The sequence below is a fragment of the Chenopodium quinoa genome, unplaced genomic scaffold (assembly GCF_001683475.1).
Source record: "Chenopodium quinoa cultivar QQ74 unplaced genomic scaffold, ASM168347v1, whole genome shotgun sequence".
In the NCBI taxonomy this organism is placed as follows: domain Eukaryota; kingdom Viridiplantae; phylum Streptophyta; class Magnoliopsida; order Caryophyllales; family Amaranthaceae; genus Chenopodium; species Chenopodium quinoa.
This window is the reverse complement of record NW_018742484.1, coordinates 4,824,112-4,841,192: the sequence shown is the minus strand read 5'-3', so window position 1 is coordinate 4,841,192 and position 17,081 is coordinate 4,824,112. Positions and strand designations below refer to the sequence as shown.

The window sequence follows — 17,081 nt, the reverse complement described above, 5'->3', positions numbered from 1 at the left end:
CACAACAATTCGAACACAATCCACCGAATTTAGTCTTGAGTTTGGTTATATAAGGCCAAATTCGATCATGAAAACGCTAGATCTAGAGTTTTCATGGTCGAACTTGACCTTAAAACCATAAATTAGATATATATATATATATATATATATATATATATATACATATATATATATATATATATATATACATATATACATATATATATATATATAAAAAAAAACGTCGGGAGCTTGGCTGGAAAATAACACAGGGATGCTTTATGGGTTAGCTTGGTCAGAATTGATTTTTTTTATTTTTTACAGAAGAGGGGAAGGTGAGAGAAGAGAGGAGTAGCGAGAGAGGAGAGATAAAGAGAGAAGATAGATGGAGAGAGAGAGAGAGGGAGTGCGGCGATGGAAGGGAAAGAGAAAAGATAGAAAGGGGAACTGAAATGAGAGGGGGCTGCTAGGGTTAGCTATTTATACTCTGCTCGTCAAAACTGTTTGAAATCCGTCGGAAATTTCCTACGAAATAAAAAATTTTGACAGAATTTTATTCCATCGGAAATATTCGATTTACGACGGATTTTCTTGTCCGTCGGAAATCCGCCTATTTCTTGTAGTGAGACATAGGAACCAGTAGTGATAATTTAGGCATAACAGTTATTAGCAGTTAGTATGGGATCAACGTATCAAATACTTGTTAACAAAATGTTTAAAAACCCGCTAGGAGACACCATGGAAGTTTGCATAGACGACATGCTCGTCAAATCCAAAAAAGCAGCCGATCACATTACACACCTGAAGCAATCCTTCGACGTCCTGTGTCAATACAGTGTGAAACTCAACCCTACTAAGTGTTCCTTTAGAGTGTCTGCAGGTAAATTATTAGCATACATCGTGACACAACGAGGAATAGAGGCTAGCCCAGACCAAATCAAAGCTGTGATCAATATTTAGTCCCCAAGAAACGTCAAAAAGGCGTAGAAACTCACAGGACGCATCGCAGCATTGAAGCGTTTCATATCCAAGTCATCAGACAAGTGCCTCTTGTTCTACGACGTCCTAAAGAAAAACAAGGGATTCGAATGGACCGAGCAGCATGAAAAAGCTTTTCAAGACTTAAAGACGTATCTAATGATACCCCCACTACTGTCGAAGCCTAAGGAACATGAAACACTAGACTTATACCTGGTAGTCAGTACAATGTCAGTAAGTGTCGTCCTGGCAAGAGAAGACCAAGGGCAACGGCTGCCCGTATACTACGTTAGTAAGTCTCTGCTTGACGCAGAGACCAAGTAATCTTCCATAAAAAAACTCATACTTGCATTAATCACTGCTGTTAAAAAATTACGTCACTATTTTAAATCTCACCTACTGGTGGTGAGAACTAAATTCCCCATTAAGTCTGTGTTACGTAGGCCATAATTGACGGGAAGGATGGCTAAGTGGAGCATAGCCCTCAATACACACGACATCACCTTCCAACCTAGGACGGTGATCAAATCCCAAGTGCTTTCCGATTTTGTGGCATATTTCAGCCTAGAATTGGAGCCATTTGCAAACAAGGAGCTGGAAGAAATCAATCGGCAATCATCTAGACAATGTTCAGTGACGGATCATCCAACCAGCGTGGCGCTGGATTAGGAGTTATGCTAAAATTTCCACAAGGGGAGCTAATAGTGCAATCCATCAGTTGTGACTTCAAAGCAACCAACAATGAAGCTGAGTACGAGGCACTAATCGTAAGGATGATGGCAACTCAAGATCTGAAAGTAATAGAACTAAACGTTTTCAGTGACTCATTACTAATCGCCAGCCAATTAAACGGAGAATTTGCCGCTAAAGATTCCAAAATGATGGCATACTTGGAGAGAGCGAAAATCATTGCAAAGACATTCAATCCTTTCTCAATCAAGCATATCCCCAGAGATAAAAATACTCAGGCCGATGCATTAGCCAACATTGGTTCAGCACTCAGAAAGTCGCCGTTCACAAGCATACCTCTCGTTCACTTGACGATACCATCGATAGACGTTCCCTAGGTGCCCGACGTCATGGAAATTACAACAGAAGACAACTGGATGACGCCTATCGTGAAATACTTAAGAGATAACGTCCTTCCGGATAACCCCCTCGAAGCAAGAAGAATGAGGTATAAGGCCTCACGATATACTATTTTACATAACGTTTTTTTCAAAGTGTCTTCAACAGGTCTGTTGCAAAGATGTCTCGTGGGCGACGAATGTTGGACCACGCTACAAGAACACCACGATGGAGAATGCGGTAGCCATGCTAGAGCAAGAGGCTTAACAACTAAGCTACTAAGAATAGGCTACTACTGGCCGACGTTGAGGAAATATGCAGAAGAATACGTGGCAAAGTGCGACAGCTACCCAGGGGCGGACCCACCTTTAGTCATAGTGGGTCCGGTGACACAGTATTTTTTTTTTTTAAATAAAATATCAAAGAGACCCCTTATTATAGATAGGCGGTCTCTTTGATGCTGCTATTGGTAACAACAAACAACATCAAAGAGACCTCTTAATAAGGTAGGCGATCTCTTTAATGCTGCTATTGCTACTTAAATATTAAAGAGACCTGTTATTTATATAAGAGGTCTCTTTGATGCTGCTATTACATTTCGCAATTTTTTTGCGCTACTTTCTTTTTTCATTAAAGAGACCAGTTATATTTAATAACTGGTCTCTTAAGTTATCTCACTTTTTTTTGTATAATTTTTTAATAATTTTTTTTCCCTTTTTATATCTTATATTTGTACAACCGATTTTAATATTTCCCCATAAAGCTTATCAATTAACTAAAAAATCATAAAGTTAATTCAATATAATAATTTTATTGTACCATTTGTTTATAACATGTTATTTGTAGTATTTTCGACTTGTAAAATTGAATTCTTAAGTACTGTATTTGGTTGTGGTATGTATTTTTGTGTCCTATTTTTGGATTGAAATCAATTTGGTGATATATATATATATATATATATATATATATATATATATATATATATATAATTTTTGGATTGAAATTAATTATGAACAAGACATGGAAAAAAAAATTTGTACTTTCACAAATGATCAATAATTGATGGTGACACACTATCTCGGAAATCTTGGATCCGCCACTGCAGCTACCAACGTCACGCCGGGTTATCGCTTCAACTACTAGAAATGTTGCATCCATCGTTGTGCCCGTGGTCATTCATGAAGTGGGGCATGGACATAGTAGGCAAATTACCCCAAGCTCTAGGACAGAAAGTCTTCATGCTGGCCATGACTGAATATTTTTCCAAATGGATCGAAGTTGATTTGTTCACTTAGGTACGTGACAAAGAAGTCATATCTTTTATTTGGTGTAACATCATTTGTAGGTTCGGAATCCCATCCGAAATTGTCTACGAAAATGGATTGCAATTCATCAGTGACAAAACCCAAAGCTTCAGCGACAAATGGAACATTAGACTATGCACGTCAACGCCAAGGTACCCTCTGGCGAATGGACAGGCAAAATCAAGCAACAAAACCATAATAGCGTCACTAAAGAAAAGGTTGAAATGCGCCAAAGGAGAATGGGCAGAAGAGTTACCCTCCGTCCTTTGGGCAAATAATCAACCCCAAGAACATCCACAAGACAGACGCCCTTCTCTTTGGTGTATGGATGTGAGGCAGTACTCCCGTCAGAGGTCCGCATCCCAACAGTGAGATACAGCCTTATGACTCAAGAGCAAAATGATGAAGAAATGACCACCAACCTGGACAAAAGTTAAGAATTAAGAGAAACAACGTGCATAAGACTGGCGGCACAACAACAGATAGTGGACAGATGCTTCAACAAAAAAGTAAAAGCTAAAGTATTCTAAATTGGCAACTGGGTACTAAGGAAGGTATTCCAAAACACCAGAAATCCCATAGATGGAAAACTAGGGCCAACATGGGAAGGACCATACCAAATCATCAGCGTATCTGGTTAAGGAGCTTATAGACTCATGTCCTAAGATGGTAAGATCTCTCCAATAAGTTGGAACACAACGCATTTAAAATCTTATTATTTTTAACATCTGTTAAGGTACGCAAGTTCGTCGTCCTCTTAAAGCATCTCCTTTGGTTCAAGTTATGTTTTTTCATTAAGTTTTTATTTTCACTACGAATAATGACTTTAGCATCAGAGGGTCGTAAGCGAAAATGACAACGGCCAAGTCTAACGCTTCTTTTGTAGGATTGCCTTGACGCTAGTTCAGAACGCGTCCCAGCAGCACGTTCGACGCGACCCTAGTAAATTCTGCAAGACACGTGTCCAATGATGAATGCCAGACTCTTAAGATATTGACGTCCACCGTCAGACGTTGGGGCAGATAGGCATCACAATGAACGCAACGAGACATGAAAACGCCAGACAGGCATCATAAGTTTTTTTTTTCAATACATGACTTGTAAAAACTTGGAAATTTTTCTAAGTTCTTTTTCAAATTTTTTATCCAATGTAATTCGCCCGTTTGGCTCAACACATTAATGAGCGCAATAGAAATAAAAATTACTTTGTGCATATAGCCATTGTTCTGCTAACAAAATGAAACAGGAAATTACGAGGATAAAAGTACTAATTACAAACTGCCTATAAAAGAGGCGTCCACCAAAAGAAATAAAGTTCAAAAGAAAAAGAAACTTTAAGTTCAAAGCCTCAAGAGGCAGCAGTCAACTAATACATCAAAAGACAAGGACACAAAAAGTCAGGCATCTAAGCAGGTTCCTCGACGTTTTGAACAGGCTCCTCAACATCAACATTGACGTTGGACGCACCATTGGCATCAACAGGAGCTGAGTCAGCTATAGACTTGCCTTCTTCGGCGTCAAACTCAGTGTTAGATTCAATGTCAGCTGCAATTCCCACAGATTGAAGAAAGATGTTCACTTCCTGCTGCACCTCCTCCCTTGTCAAACGACCAACCAAGAAACGTTTCAACACTTTAGCTTATCTAGTTAACTGTTCCAGGCACTTAGAATTCTTCGCGTCCTCTTGGACGTCAACCAATTACGCCTCCAACTTAGACGCGTTCTTGGTCAGGTCAGCAATATTCTTGTTTAAATCAGCAACGTTCTTGTTTAAATCAGCAACGTTCTTGTTTAAATCAGCAATGTTTTTGTTTTTCTCTTCAAGAACCTTCTGTGCAGCATCCAATGAGTGTTTAGCCTTGGCCAATTCCTCGTGATAAGTACAAACCTCCCCTCTAGCAGTGGACAGTGCAGATTTGGTACTTGGAAGCTCCTTCTCATTTAAAATGAAATGACCCCATCACCAAAAAATCCTGAAAGGCCTATAAAAACCACAAAAAATATTCACACAATATCAGTAAGTACAAGTCCAAAGAAAGAAAGCAAATGACGAACAAACGTCCCTACATTTAATTGAAGGTTGATCGCCTTCCCAACGATCACTGGCGGCTTAAGCTGACTTAGGCGTTTCACAAAGGCGCAACATTAGGTTCCCCAGACAAGAAGCTAGCAGGAATTCTCAGCTCGTATTCCTCCTCCTTCACTTGCTTCTCCTTGACATTGGACGAGGAACGAACGTGCGAAGCCTTTTTCTCTGCCGGTTTCTTATCATCAACCTTGGAGTCTAAGGGTTTGGTCTTAGCAGGCTTATTCTCAGCAGCAGGGGCAAGAAAAACGACAGGTGCTTGTTTCCTCTTCTTAGAAGCCATCTCTATCATTTCCGCCATAGACATAGAGCAAACCTTAGTCTTAGAAGAATGCGCAACATCTAATGGCTAAAAAGTCATAATCTACGAAAAATGGGAAGTACCAACACGAAAATAAAAAGAAGAAAGACATTACCAGAAGCCATGTCAAGAGTGTCATCTAAAACCTTCATTTCCTCCTCCGAACCAGTGTCTATTGGATCAGGATCTTCAACAACGGCGCAAGGAAACATCCTGTCTTCCAAAGGATACTTCAGAAAATCCTTCACCTTACTAGCACTTTTGTCTCTAACTACAACGGTACCGACGTCGATCTCTGCAAAACGAAGCACATAAGAAAAGAGTCAACAACAAATGCCATAAGAAATGAAATAGTATATGTAAGATACCTTCGCCGCGCCATCCAGTCCTTATCCATTTGGCGTCTTCCCCTAGAGTCTCCTTATCCACAAAGACTTACCGCGTCTTCCAGCCACGATCGTTAGCATTCACCTTCCCAACCAAAGCTGAACGGCCGCGTTGCACATGAAGGGTGCATCTATTGAAAGCTTCTACATGGATTTTGTAGACGTGAACAAGATCAGAAAGATTGAAGGGATCCGCCCAGCCTTCAATGAGATTTTCAATCACTTGGGTGACCCTCCAAACCAGGGGCATCACCTGCCGTGGACTCAAGTCAAGCACCTCTATAAAAGAGCGCGTCATAGCATTGAAATGAAAATTAAACCCAAGTTTGAAAGAGTATTCGTAGAACACAATGTGGCCATTAGGGCAATTCTGAGGGCGATCCTTCTCACTCGGAATCACCACGATAGCGCTCTCATGGAAGCCTGCCATGGAAACGAAGGACGGAAGTTCGCCTTCGGTAACAGTACTTGCTGGGTTCTCGAAGGTCGCCATAGTTTGACCAGGTAAATCCCTAGTTTTCTCCAATATTCTAAGTGAAAACCTAGATCTAGAACTACCCCCTTTCATCAAAAACCGAAAAAATGAAAATGAAGAGAAATTAAGTTAAAAAGAATTACCTATTAAAGAAGCAAAAAGCGGAAGATTGGCCGGAAAATCTCAATCAACACTAGAATTCTCTAATTTCGAATTTTAAAATTTCTCAAAGTGAATTTTAGGGATTAATTTTTCAATCCTAAAGCATTTATAGAGAGTAGTTGGAAGTTAAGTTTGGCAAATGGTAATGGGGATACGTGAGCAACGTGGAAGTTGAAGAGTTTGGATAAGTTGGGGTAACAGTCAGAAAATTTAGGAATAAGTGCACTGAGGTGGCATCATTAGATTGTTCCTTCGAATCTTGAGGAATCCAAAGCAACAGTCAGGGGCAAACTGTTAGTGCAGAATTTTCATGACGCGTCTATCAGAAGCGACATCAAGAAGAGGCGTTATTAGAAGCTATAACCGACGTCCCGATGTTCAAGGGATAGTTGACCAGTTTAAAGGGCCCACTATCCAGCTTATAGAAGAAGATAGTCAAGGAGTTCCATTGATAAATATTCAAAGCAAAGAAGAACAAGTCATCTAATTGATTTCTGACTTTCAAGGAAGGGATAATGATCAAAGGCAAATGGCTATCTCTAGGGGTATACTCGTTAGGTTAAAGGGAAGCTTAGCCTATAAATAGAGGAGGGTTTAGCTTATGAACACTCACTCTTACTCACTGTTTAGCATTCTCATTGTAAACACTTGATTATTCACATAGTGCAATCGGTGGAATACTCCCACCCACAGTTTTTCCCACCTTATTGGATTTTCTGCGTCACCAAAATATCGTTTGTCTCTCTTTATCTTTATATTCATTTTATTTCTCGAATATTAATCATCTAACTGTCAACGTCCCAGCTTAACGTCATTCCTTGACGATTTTTGGCATTAACAGTGTGTATGCGCGCGCGCGAGCGCGTGCATGTGGGATGATGGTGTTACATTTTTTTGCCAACCGTGCCGGCATGGCTCAAATCAACTACCAAATTATTGAGCTGTAAAACTATGGATTGTGTGGCTGTTGGGGAATTTGTCCACTAACATTTCATTTTGATTGAAGGAAACGGGGGGAAAGGAACGGAAAGGAAATGGATGGATGAATTTTCTTTCATTTGGATAACAAATGAGGGAAAAAGAGAATTGGAGGGATTAAATTGAAGAAATTGATCTCTCCAACAATGGAGAGAATTGGAAGGAAAACTCATCATTCTTCCCTTCCCTCCCCTTCTTTTCCTTCCCCTTTCTTTATCCAAACACACCACTAAGAGAACTTGTAAAAATATATGAGACATGATCTTGCATAGGGATACCATCCTGATGTTGGTAATTAAATCATTTCAACCATCGATACAGATCTTGATTTGTTCCCTGATACATAAGTGATGATTCATACATATTAACAGAAAAATTGTCATTTCACAACGATGAATCATAAGATGTTGATATGCATGCAATTAATTTCTGTGCTATGTTAGTGGAGACCGATAATGCAAAAATAAGATGAGAAGAATAAACTGTAGCACGCAGTAACATTCATTTTTTGTAAGTGTAGCACCCTAGTTATGTATGTCTGTTCATTGTTATTCTAAAAAACTACTCTAGCATAAATTGCAACAGCAGATTGTCCTTATGGTAAAATTGAATATAGAGAGTAATAGAGATAAAAGTTACACTTTCATTTTTTATATTTATGAGTGCAAAGTATATTGAAGGGGTGTTATAGGATGGATTTACGCACAGTCATTGTTATTAAAATCTCTTCATACATCAAGAATAGAAGCATTATACTATACATGTATTCTCAAAGTGTAACAGCCACAAAGGCCACTTCATATTGCACAAGCAAATTCCGATGAATGCACAACTTTCACATAAAACCAGTAAATTAAGAAGTTTTATATTTTGTAGGCAAGAGAGATGACTAAACCAAATTCTGCAAAATGGGGACTCATGTTACTCGTTTCGATCCTGATGAATGCAAAGCTTACATGCGCAGTTTCCTGGTGGACTTCGGTTACAGCAGCAGTTTTTGGCATACTCGGAGCTGCCATTCTTTTTGTACAGAAGAGACGCACCAAAAAATCAAGAGATAGGTATTACAGGCACCAGTTGCATGTGAGCATTAGATCTAAATATGGTAGGAGGAAATACCTTCTTTATACTGGAAAAGTATCTCAAGTTACACCAAGTTTATCCATGACTTGCCATAATACCGAGGAAGTAAAAAGGGTGGAAGAATGATTTCATGGAGTTTCAAGGGAGATAGATTTTCAAACTCTTGCTTGCGACTGTCGATATAATCTGCAATCTCATCATCCTCTTCCAGGACTTTAATTTCCTGTCATTCTGTCAAATTTATACATCAAAAGGTTTATTACTCCCTCCGTTTTTAAATACTTGCTCCACTTTCCATTTTCGTCAATTTTTAAATACATGCTCCATTTTCTTATTTGGAAAGCTTTTATAATAAATAATTCATTTCCCTCAACTAGTGGACCCAACATAAATCATATTTTATTAATTTTATATTCTCTCTCCTCCAATTCTCTCAACTACTTTTTTTTTTACAGTTTTTTATTCTTCCACCTACCCCACTACCTCCATATTTTATTGTTTATCCAATTTCTCCTAAAACTCCGCGCATGGAGAAATGGAGCAAGTATTTAAAAACGGGGGGAGTACTAGCTAACTATGCTACCTCTGTACTTTCAATAGTTGCATCATTTTTGAATTATAATACATCATGTCATCATACATTTCAAAGTAGTTGCAAGGCATTGATTATTTATATTATTCCCACTACTAAAAATAGGCCGTTTTCCGACGGAATTTGGGTCTGTCAGAACAGTCCGTTGGAAAAGATAGGTTTGCGACGGAAAATCCCTCGAAAATATTCTGACGGATTTTTTTCCCTCGGAATTTACTGCTTCTGACGGAAATTTTCATTGGAAGCTTTAAATTCCGAGGGAAATTAATTCCATCGGAAATTTCCGACGGAATTTAACCCTTTTCCGACGGAATTTTGTTGTTTATAAAAAAAATAAAAATAATAATAAAACCCTAAACTCCTAAATATACGGACCCCTCCCCCATCCCTATTCATTTCTCTTTCCTCACCTCTTCTCTCTCCCCGCCCCTCTTCTTCTTTTTCTCTCTCCTCTCTTCTTCTCTTTCTCTCTCCTCTCATTCTCCTTCTCTATCTTTTCGATCTCCTCCTTCTCTCCTCTTCTTCATTACAATCCTAGATTCTCTTTCTCTCTCTTCTCAAACTGCTCATTCGGTCCTTCCCTTTCTCGGTTTCTCGTTCCTCCTTTTGATGCGGCGTTTCGCGGCTTCTCGCTGGTGGTGTGAGGTGTCCGCCTCTGCTGGTGGTGTGAGCCCTAGCAGCAACGACAACCCATAAATGGCTTCCCTCACTCACGGCTCCAGTTTTCCAACGAATTTTCCGGGAACGACTGAGGTTCGGCCTCGAAACGAGGCTTGACTTGGTTTCATCAACAACAACCTAAACATCAATTGTAGATCTTGTAATTTAGGTTTGTGTTTAGATCTAGTTTTTTTTTTTGAATAAATGTTTAGATCTAGTTAATTATATATGTAATTGTAATGTTAATTTATAAAATTTATTAGACAATTATATATTTATACATTTCTATTAATTTTCCTTGTTTAATTTTGGTTTTTTGAATTTTTTGGGGTTTTTTTCCGGTTTTTAGGGTTAATGGTGGTGGTGTGGTGGTGTCGGTGGTGGTGGGGTGGGTTGTTCTGGTGGTGTCAGTGGTTATGGGGTGGGGTTATGGTGGTGTGGGTGGCGTGGGGGAGGTTTGGTGGGTTATTTGGTGGTTCTGGATTGGGTTTGGTGGGGTGGGGTGTCTGGGTCTGGGTGGGGTGGATGTCTGGGTCTAGGTGGGGTGGGGTGTCTGGGTTTGGGTTGGGGACGTGGTGGGTGGTGTGGGCTGGTGGCGGGGTGGATCTGGGTGGGGACTGTGGTGCCGTTTTTTTTTATTATTTATTTTTCCGACGGAATTTTCCGTTGGAATATACCTTTTCCGACGGAATTTTCCGTCGGAATATACCTTTTCCAACGGAAAATTTCGTCGGAACGTCTCCCCCACTGACGGAAATTTCCATCGGAATTTATCTTACTACGACGGAAATTTTCGTCGGAACCTTGCGACGGATTTTCACTTAAAGTCAACAAAAGCGCCAACAGAACATAATCCGTGAATATCGCGAAATTCCTACAAAGTGTATTCCGACGATGCGTTCCGTTGGAAAAGGGCATTTCCGACGGAATTTCAAGGTTTTCCGACGGATTTTTTCCGTCGTTGATCGACTGTTTTCTAGTAGTGGTTGCACCTGCGTTTTTGAGCCCCGAAGGGCTTAACCTTGTAACAATATATCCCTTTGTCCGTCATGAACGCGATCTTTTCTTGATCTTCCGGGTGCATCAGTATTTGATTGTATCCTAAGTAGGCGTCCATGAATGTTAGTAACTCATGTCCTGCTGTGGCGTCAACCATCGCGTCTATATGAGGCAACGGAAAAGGGTCTTTGGGGCCTTGTTTAGGTAAGTGAAGTCGATACAGACCCTCCACTTGCCATTCTTTTTACTGACGACGACCACGTTTGCTACCCAGTCAAAGTATTTCATTTCCTTGATTTTTCCTGTTTCTATCGACTTTTTTACTTCATCATTTATGATCTGGTTCCTTTCTGGCGCAAACTTCCTTCTTTTTGCTTGATCGGACGGTGGTTCGGATCGACATTCAATTTGTGGGTGATGAGCTCGGGGCTTATACATGTCATGTCCTCATGTGTCCAAGCAAAACAATCGGCGTTAGCTTTAAGAAATGAAATGAGTTCTTTTCTTATACCTGGGTTTAGGGAAGCTCCAATTCGGACGATCTGTTCAGGCTTGGTGGGATCCAGCACTATTTCATCAATATGTTGCTCATCTGGCTCGTCCGACGCTGGTCCATGCTGTAATTGCTACATCGTCCTTTTTTATGGCTTCAATGTTAAGCTGTAGCAGATCCTGGCTTGCTTTTGCTCTCCTTTAATTTCTTGGACTCCCCACTTGGTTGGGAACTTCATGATTTGATGATAGGTGGACGGGACTGCCTTCATTTTTTGGATCCACGGGCATCCGATGATTACGTTGTAAGATGACGGGAAATCCACGATGTTGAACCTGGTTTGGAGGTTGACCACACCTGCAAAAGTTGGTAAAACAATTTTGCCTATGGTGTTGAGTGCTTTTCCGCTGAATCCTACCAATACGGTAGACCTTCTGACCACGTCTTTGGCATCTATGCCCATGTCTTCTAGGGTATCTTTGAAAAGGATGTTGGCTGAGCTTCCTCCATCTACCAAGACTCATCTGAGCAGGAAATTGCCTATTGTGAGATAGATGACTAACCCATCATGGTGCTCTTCGCGATACTCTCCAAGGTCGCAGTCATCGAAAGAGATCGTCATGGCTTCGAGAGCTTTGTCTTGCCTGAATATGACGTCTTTCCTGGATATGACGTCTTTGGGAGTAGCCTCCTCGGGTGTACCTGTCCTTGCTATTTTCTTCGCTGCAGAATATGTTAGTCCATATATATCTGATCCACCTGAGATTACATTGACTACCTTAGTGACGTTTGGTCCCTTTGAGGGCTGTTGAGCGAGTGCTTCCTTGTTTGACATCTTGCCCTTCCCGATCAACTCTTTCAGGTGTCCCTTATTTATGAGGAACGCTACTTCATGTCTCAAGGTGTTGCAGTCTTTGGTGCGATGGCCTTGATCGCTGTGATAATCACACCATTTGGATTGATCTTTGCTTTCCAATGGCTTGTCACTCTTCTCGGACCACCTTGCTACGGCGCCTAGGGAATGAAGGGCATTTACTGCGCCCCCGATGTCGACACAGAAGCCATATTCTGCTATTTTGGGGTACGCGTCGGCATCTGATTTTCCAGACCTGTCATTAACAACTGGTTGCACATGGTCAGTATCATCAACGTTATTGATGTTATTTACCTGATCGAGCCTGTCGTAAGGCTTTCGACGCCAATTCTTTTTAGAATTGGGGGTCCTCTTATCAACTTTCTCGCTGTTGGACGCGTCATTGCTTTTGACACCTTTTCTGGTAGCAAGATCTTCTTCCAAACGTATCTGAGCCAAGGCCCATGTTCGGACTTCCTTAAATGTTATGCACAGATACTTAGTAAATTCTTTGTAGAGCTTAGATTCTAAGAACAGTCCTCTTTTGAAGGCTTCTATGGCCATACGGACGTCATAGTTCTTGATCCCGATCATCTCTTTGTTGAATCGACCAAAGTAGGACTTGATTGTTTCCCCATTCCGCTGCATGACGCGATATAGATCGCTGGTCTGCTTCTCGACCTTGCAACTATTGTTGAACTTCGAATAGAACCTGTTGCACAAAGTTTGGAAGTTAGTTTTGGAGCCTATTTTAATATCACACATCCATTCTAAAGCAGTTCCAATTAGGGTTGCCCAAAAGATTTGCAGAGGACTGGCTCGAGCAGGTTGCGGGGGATGGAATATTGCCACATCCGCTGCTTGCAGTGAGTGACATGCTCCAACGGACAGGTGCTTCCATCATAAAGCTTTGCTGGAGGGGGGATGCTTAGCCTTCGGGGGATGTCGGCCATTGCAATCTTATCCACGAACGGCGACGCGGCAAAACCTTCGGGCTCCTCCGTCACGGTTTGGACTGGCGCTCTTGGCAGTCTTTTCAGCAGGCGGAGCAGCTTAGCATTATGGGCCTCGATTTGGTTCAACCTTTGAGCCGTTGGATTGGCCTCGTCGTCCTCTTCATCGGTGTGCTCCGCATTATCTTCCTCATCGTCGTCAGCAACTGACCCATCCTCGGAATCCAGATCCATCATGGTGGAGATGTCTCGAGTGTTGTGGCGTCAACCGAATGTTTTTCTCCGAACAGATTCTAGCTCCTTTCGCAGGGAATCCACAGTCTTTTGTCTTTCAGTAGCGAGATTCTCGTTCTCAGCTTTCTACTTCGCGAGTTCCTCTTGAGTCTTGCGAACTTCCTACATTAGCTGCTCTAGAGTCATGTTTCCTTTTGAAGAACCCATGGATATCGAGCGATTGGCTAGAGGACGGAGTTCTTGGAATTTGTGAACAAAAATCTAGTCGTCGGCCCCACGGTGAACGCCAAATTGTTAATGCCAAAAATCGTCAAGGAACGATATTAGGTTGGGACGTCGATGGCTAGATGATTAATATTTGAGAAATAAAATGAATATAAATATAAAGAGAGACAAACGATACTTTGGTGAAGCAGAAAACCCAATAAGGTGGAAAAAGCTGCAGGTGGGAGTATTCCACCGATTGCACTATGTGAATAATCAAGTGTTTACAATGAGAATGATATTGCTATGGAAAACAGTAAGAATGAGTGTTTACAAGCTAAACCCTCCTCTATTTATAGGCTAAGTTTCCCTTTAACCTAACGAGTATACCCCCTAGACCTAGTCGTTTGCCTTTGATCATTATCCCTTCCTTGAAAGTTGGAAATCTATTAGATGACTTGTTCTTCTTTGCTTTGAATATTTATCAACGGAACTCCTTGACTATCTTCTTCTATAAGCTGGACAGTGGGCCCTTTGAACTGGTCAACTATCCCTTGAACATCGGGACGTCGATTACAGCTTCTGATGACGCCTCTTCCTGATGTCTCTTCTGATAGACGTGTCATGAAAATTCTGCACTAACACACACATAAGGCAAAAATCTGACAGTGAAAAGGATTAGAAGTAACACGCATCAATGAAAAATATTACATCAGCATATATACTTACTCATTAAAAAAAGCTCAGGATAACATAATGAAGTAACAAGCTCATAATGAATCACTATATTATATATAATCCTGGATAATAATTGAATAGACACATTCTTGAATAACAACACTATAAATAACTTATCAATATACCAAAGAATTGAAGAATAAACATGAAAAAGCTGAGCTTCATGCGGTCTAACTAGAAATATGTATGAACTGTATAAAATATCAAATTGAAAATCATTATCGAAAAAATGGCTAACTGTATGATCTAGAACAACTCTTGGCTATTACAATAAAGAATTTTATCTACATGAAGAAAATCAAAGGTGTAAGAAATATGCCTTGAATCGGTGACCAAGTTGGTACACGGTCGTGTAGTCCATCGTACACGATTGTGTAGTTGTGTTATGTACTCTTCAATATACACGGGGCACATGGCCATGGTTCATGGTACATGGTCGTGTAGTTCATGGTACACGACCAAGTAACTGGGCGCGCCATTTGACTGTGCAATATACACAGTCATGTAGGTCAAGGTACACGGTCGTGTGGTTATTGTTTGGGCTTTGACCCAAATCAGTTTTTATTTTAGGAGAGTATTATAAATAGGGTTGTATACCAGTCCAAAGCCGGATCGGACCGGACCTAAACCGGTTTGGATCTGAACAAGAATCACATTTTTTTGAAGCCCGGAGACTGGACTTGAATCCACCGGTCCGATTTCGGTCCAGACCTGAAAAATCAGGTCCGGTCCGGTTTTGGACCCGATGGACCTGTTTTGAGGTTTTATTTTTTTCTTTAATTACTAATTAATTGAATCAATTGCCTTTGTTCATGGGTACTATAAATCTATAATAAGCTCTAAAAATACATAATACAATTAAAAACATATACATCATATTAGATCTAATAGCATATAAAATGAAAATATAATACAAAATCTGAAAAATATAGAATCTTATTCCTAACTCACTGCAAAAGGGAATAGTAAATGACGGAAATGTCGGCTAATAAAACAATATGGAGTACTAACATGGTAACATCAAAATTGAACCAGAGAAAAAGAAAAAGAATGAAACAATGATTGTCGGCCTCGAAGAGTCAGAGTGACGGTGGAGGAGCCTTGATCTATTTGCCTTTGGGTCTCATACTCATAGTCCATAGAGTAGCAACGGTGGTTAATTTGAAGAGACGAAGAGAGTGTGAAGTTGAACTGGAGCCTAGACATGAGAGAAAGATAGTGTAACTATGAAGGTGAGAGAGAGAGAGTTTAAAGGTTAGGGAGTCAGAGAACGAGGCGACTGTGGAATATGTGTGCTAGGGTTTAAAAGTATAAGTTTATGAAAAAAAAAATTTAAAAAAAAAAAAAAAAAAAAAAAAAAAAAACATTACAATAAACTGGGTTTTCGAGTCAAACCTGAAAATTTTCGGTTTTAACCTGGATCGGACCGGTAACCCGGAATCCCCTATTTTGAGGACCAGGACTAGACCTGAATCAACAAGTTCGAGTCAGGTTCGGTCCTAACCGATCCGGTTCAGGTCGGGTTTCAGGTCCGGGTTGATATTTGTACACCCCTAATTATAAATACTACTTAGGGTTAATTCTAGTCACCATGATATTCATGATCAATATGTAATCTAGAATTTCCTCAAGATCAATAAAGCTTTTCTCTCGCCTGCCCGTGGACGTAGCCAACACACTATTGGTGAACCACGTAAATCTATGTGTTATTTATTTATTTTGCATTCGTTAATTTGTTTTTTCTCACATCCGTTACAACAAATTGGTATCAGAGCATAGGTTAAATCTGAATGGGAGAGATGTCTAAGATGAATGTAAAAATTGATAAATTCACTAGGAGGAATAGTTTTAGCCTATGGCAGATCAAGATGCGGGCGTTGCTGAAGCAACAAGGGTTATGGGCACCATTGGCAAAGAAGTCACAGGTTCCGGATACCACTGAGATGGCCATTCTGGAGGAGAAGGCACATTCAACGATCATGTTGTGTCTTGCAGACAATATCATTACCGAAGTCGTGGAGGAGGATACCACATCGGGTCTGTGGTTGAAATTGGAGAGTTTGTACATGACAAAGTCTCTAATGAGCAAGTTGCTATTGAAGCAACGTCTTTTCAGTTTGCAAATGAATGAAGGTACACCTCTTAGAGATCACCTAGATCAATTAAATACGATTTTTCTAGATTTGCGTAATATTGATGTTAAGGTTGATAATGAGGATGCTGCTTTACTTTTGTTAGTTTCTTTGCCTCTATCGTATGAAAACTTTGTGCAATAATTCATTGTTGGTAAAGATATTGTGTCCCTAGAAGAGGTTAGATCATCTCTTCATACTAGGGAATTGTGCCATAAGGCATATGGTAGTACAGGTACAGTTAATCAAGCCTCTGGAGTAATAATGGCCAGTGGTGGTAAGGGATATGAAAATTTCGGGAAGAAGAAGGCTAAGAAGCCCGGAAATTCCAAAGGGGGTCCTAAGCCAATTAATGTGTGTAATTACTATAAGGAGAAGGGGCATTAGAAGAGAGAATGCTCCAAGAAGAAACGGCAGGATAAA

At 40.4% G+C, this 17,081-nt stretch overlaps 1 protein-coding gene and 1 long non-coding RNA gene across 4 annotated transcripts; both read right to left on the bottom strand.

The window, feature by feature from the left end:
* Positions 1–4,511: 4,511 nt before the first annotated feature.
* Positions 4,512–9,191, bottom strand: LOC110719499. Of its 3 annotated transcripts, none has more exons than XR_002511105.1 (4): positions 6,085–9,191; positions 5,832–6,011; positions 5,397–5,700; positions 4,512–5,311 (listed from the first exon to the last, which is right to left on the bottom strand). It is a non-coding gene; the product is annotated as an uncharacterized LOC110719499 (long non-coding RNA). The 3 variants fall into 3 exon arrangements; XR_002511106.1 differs by having other exon boundaries at positions 6,721–9,191; XR_002511104.1 differs by having other exon boundaries at positions 5,832–9,191.
* A 2,873-nt stretch (positions 9,192–12,064) lies between these two features.
* On the bottom strand, positions 12,065–13,587 carry LOC110719183. The gene is made up of 2 exons (XM_021898086.1): positions 13,247–13,587; positions 12,065–13,109 (listed from the first exon to the last, which is right to left on the bottom strand). The coding sequence occupies exons 1-2, from the start codon at positions 13,585–13,587 to the stop codon at positions 12,065–12,067; spliced, it is 1,386 nt and encodes a 461-aa protein (XP_021753778.1).
* Positions 13,588–17,081: the final 3,494 nt, after the last annotated feature.

Bases quoted from the DNA above. Each gene is read 5' to 3' on its own strand.
- LOC110719183 (XM_021898086.1), bottom strand. From the start codon at position 13,587: ATGATGGATCTGGATTCCGAGGATGGGTCAGTTGCTGACGACGATGAG. The intron at 13,110-13,246 runs GCAATATTCCAT...TTTGTGCAACAG, and splicing joins CACTGCAAGCAGCGGATGTG to GTTCTATTCGAAGTTCAACA.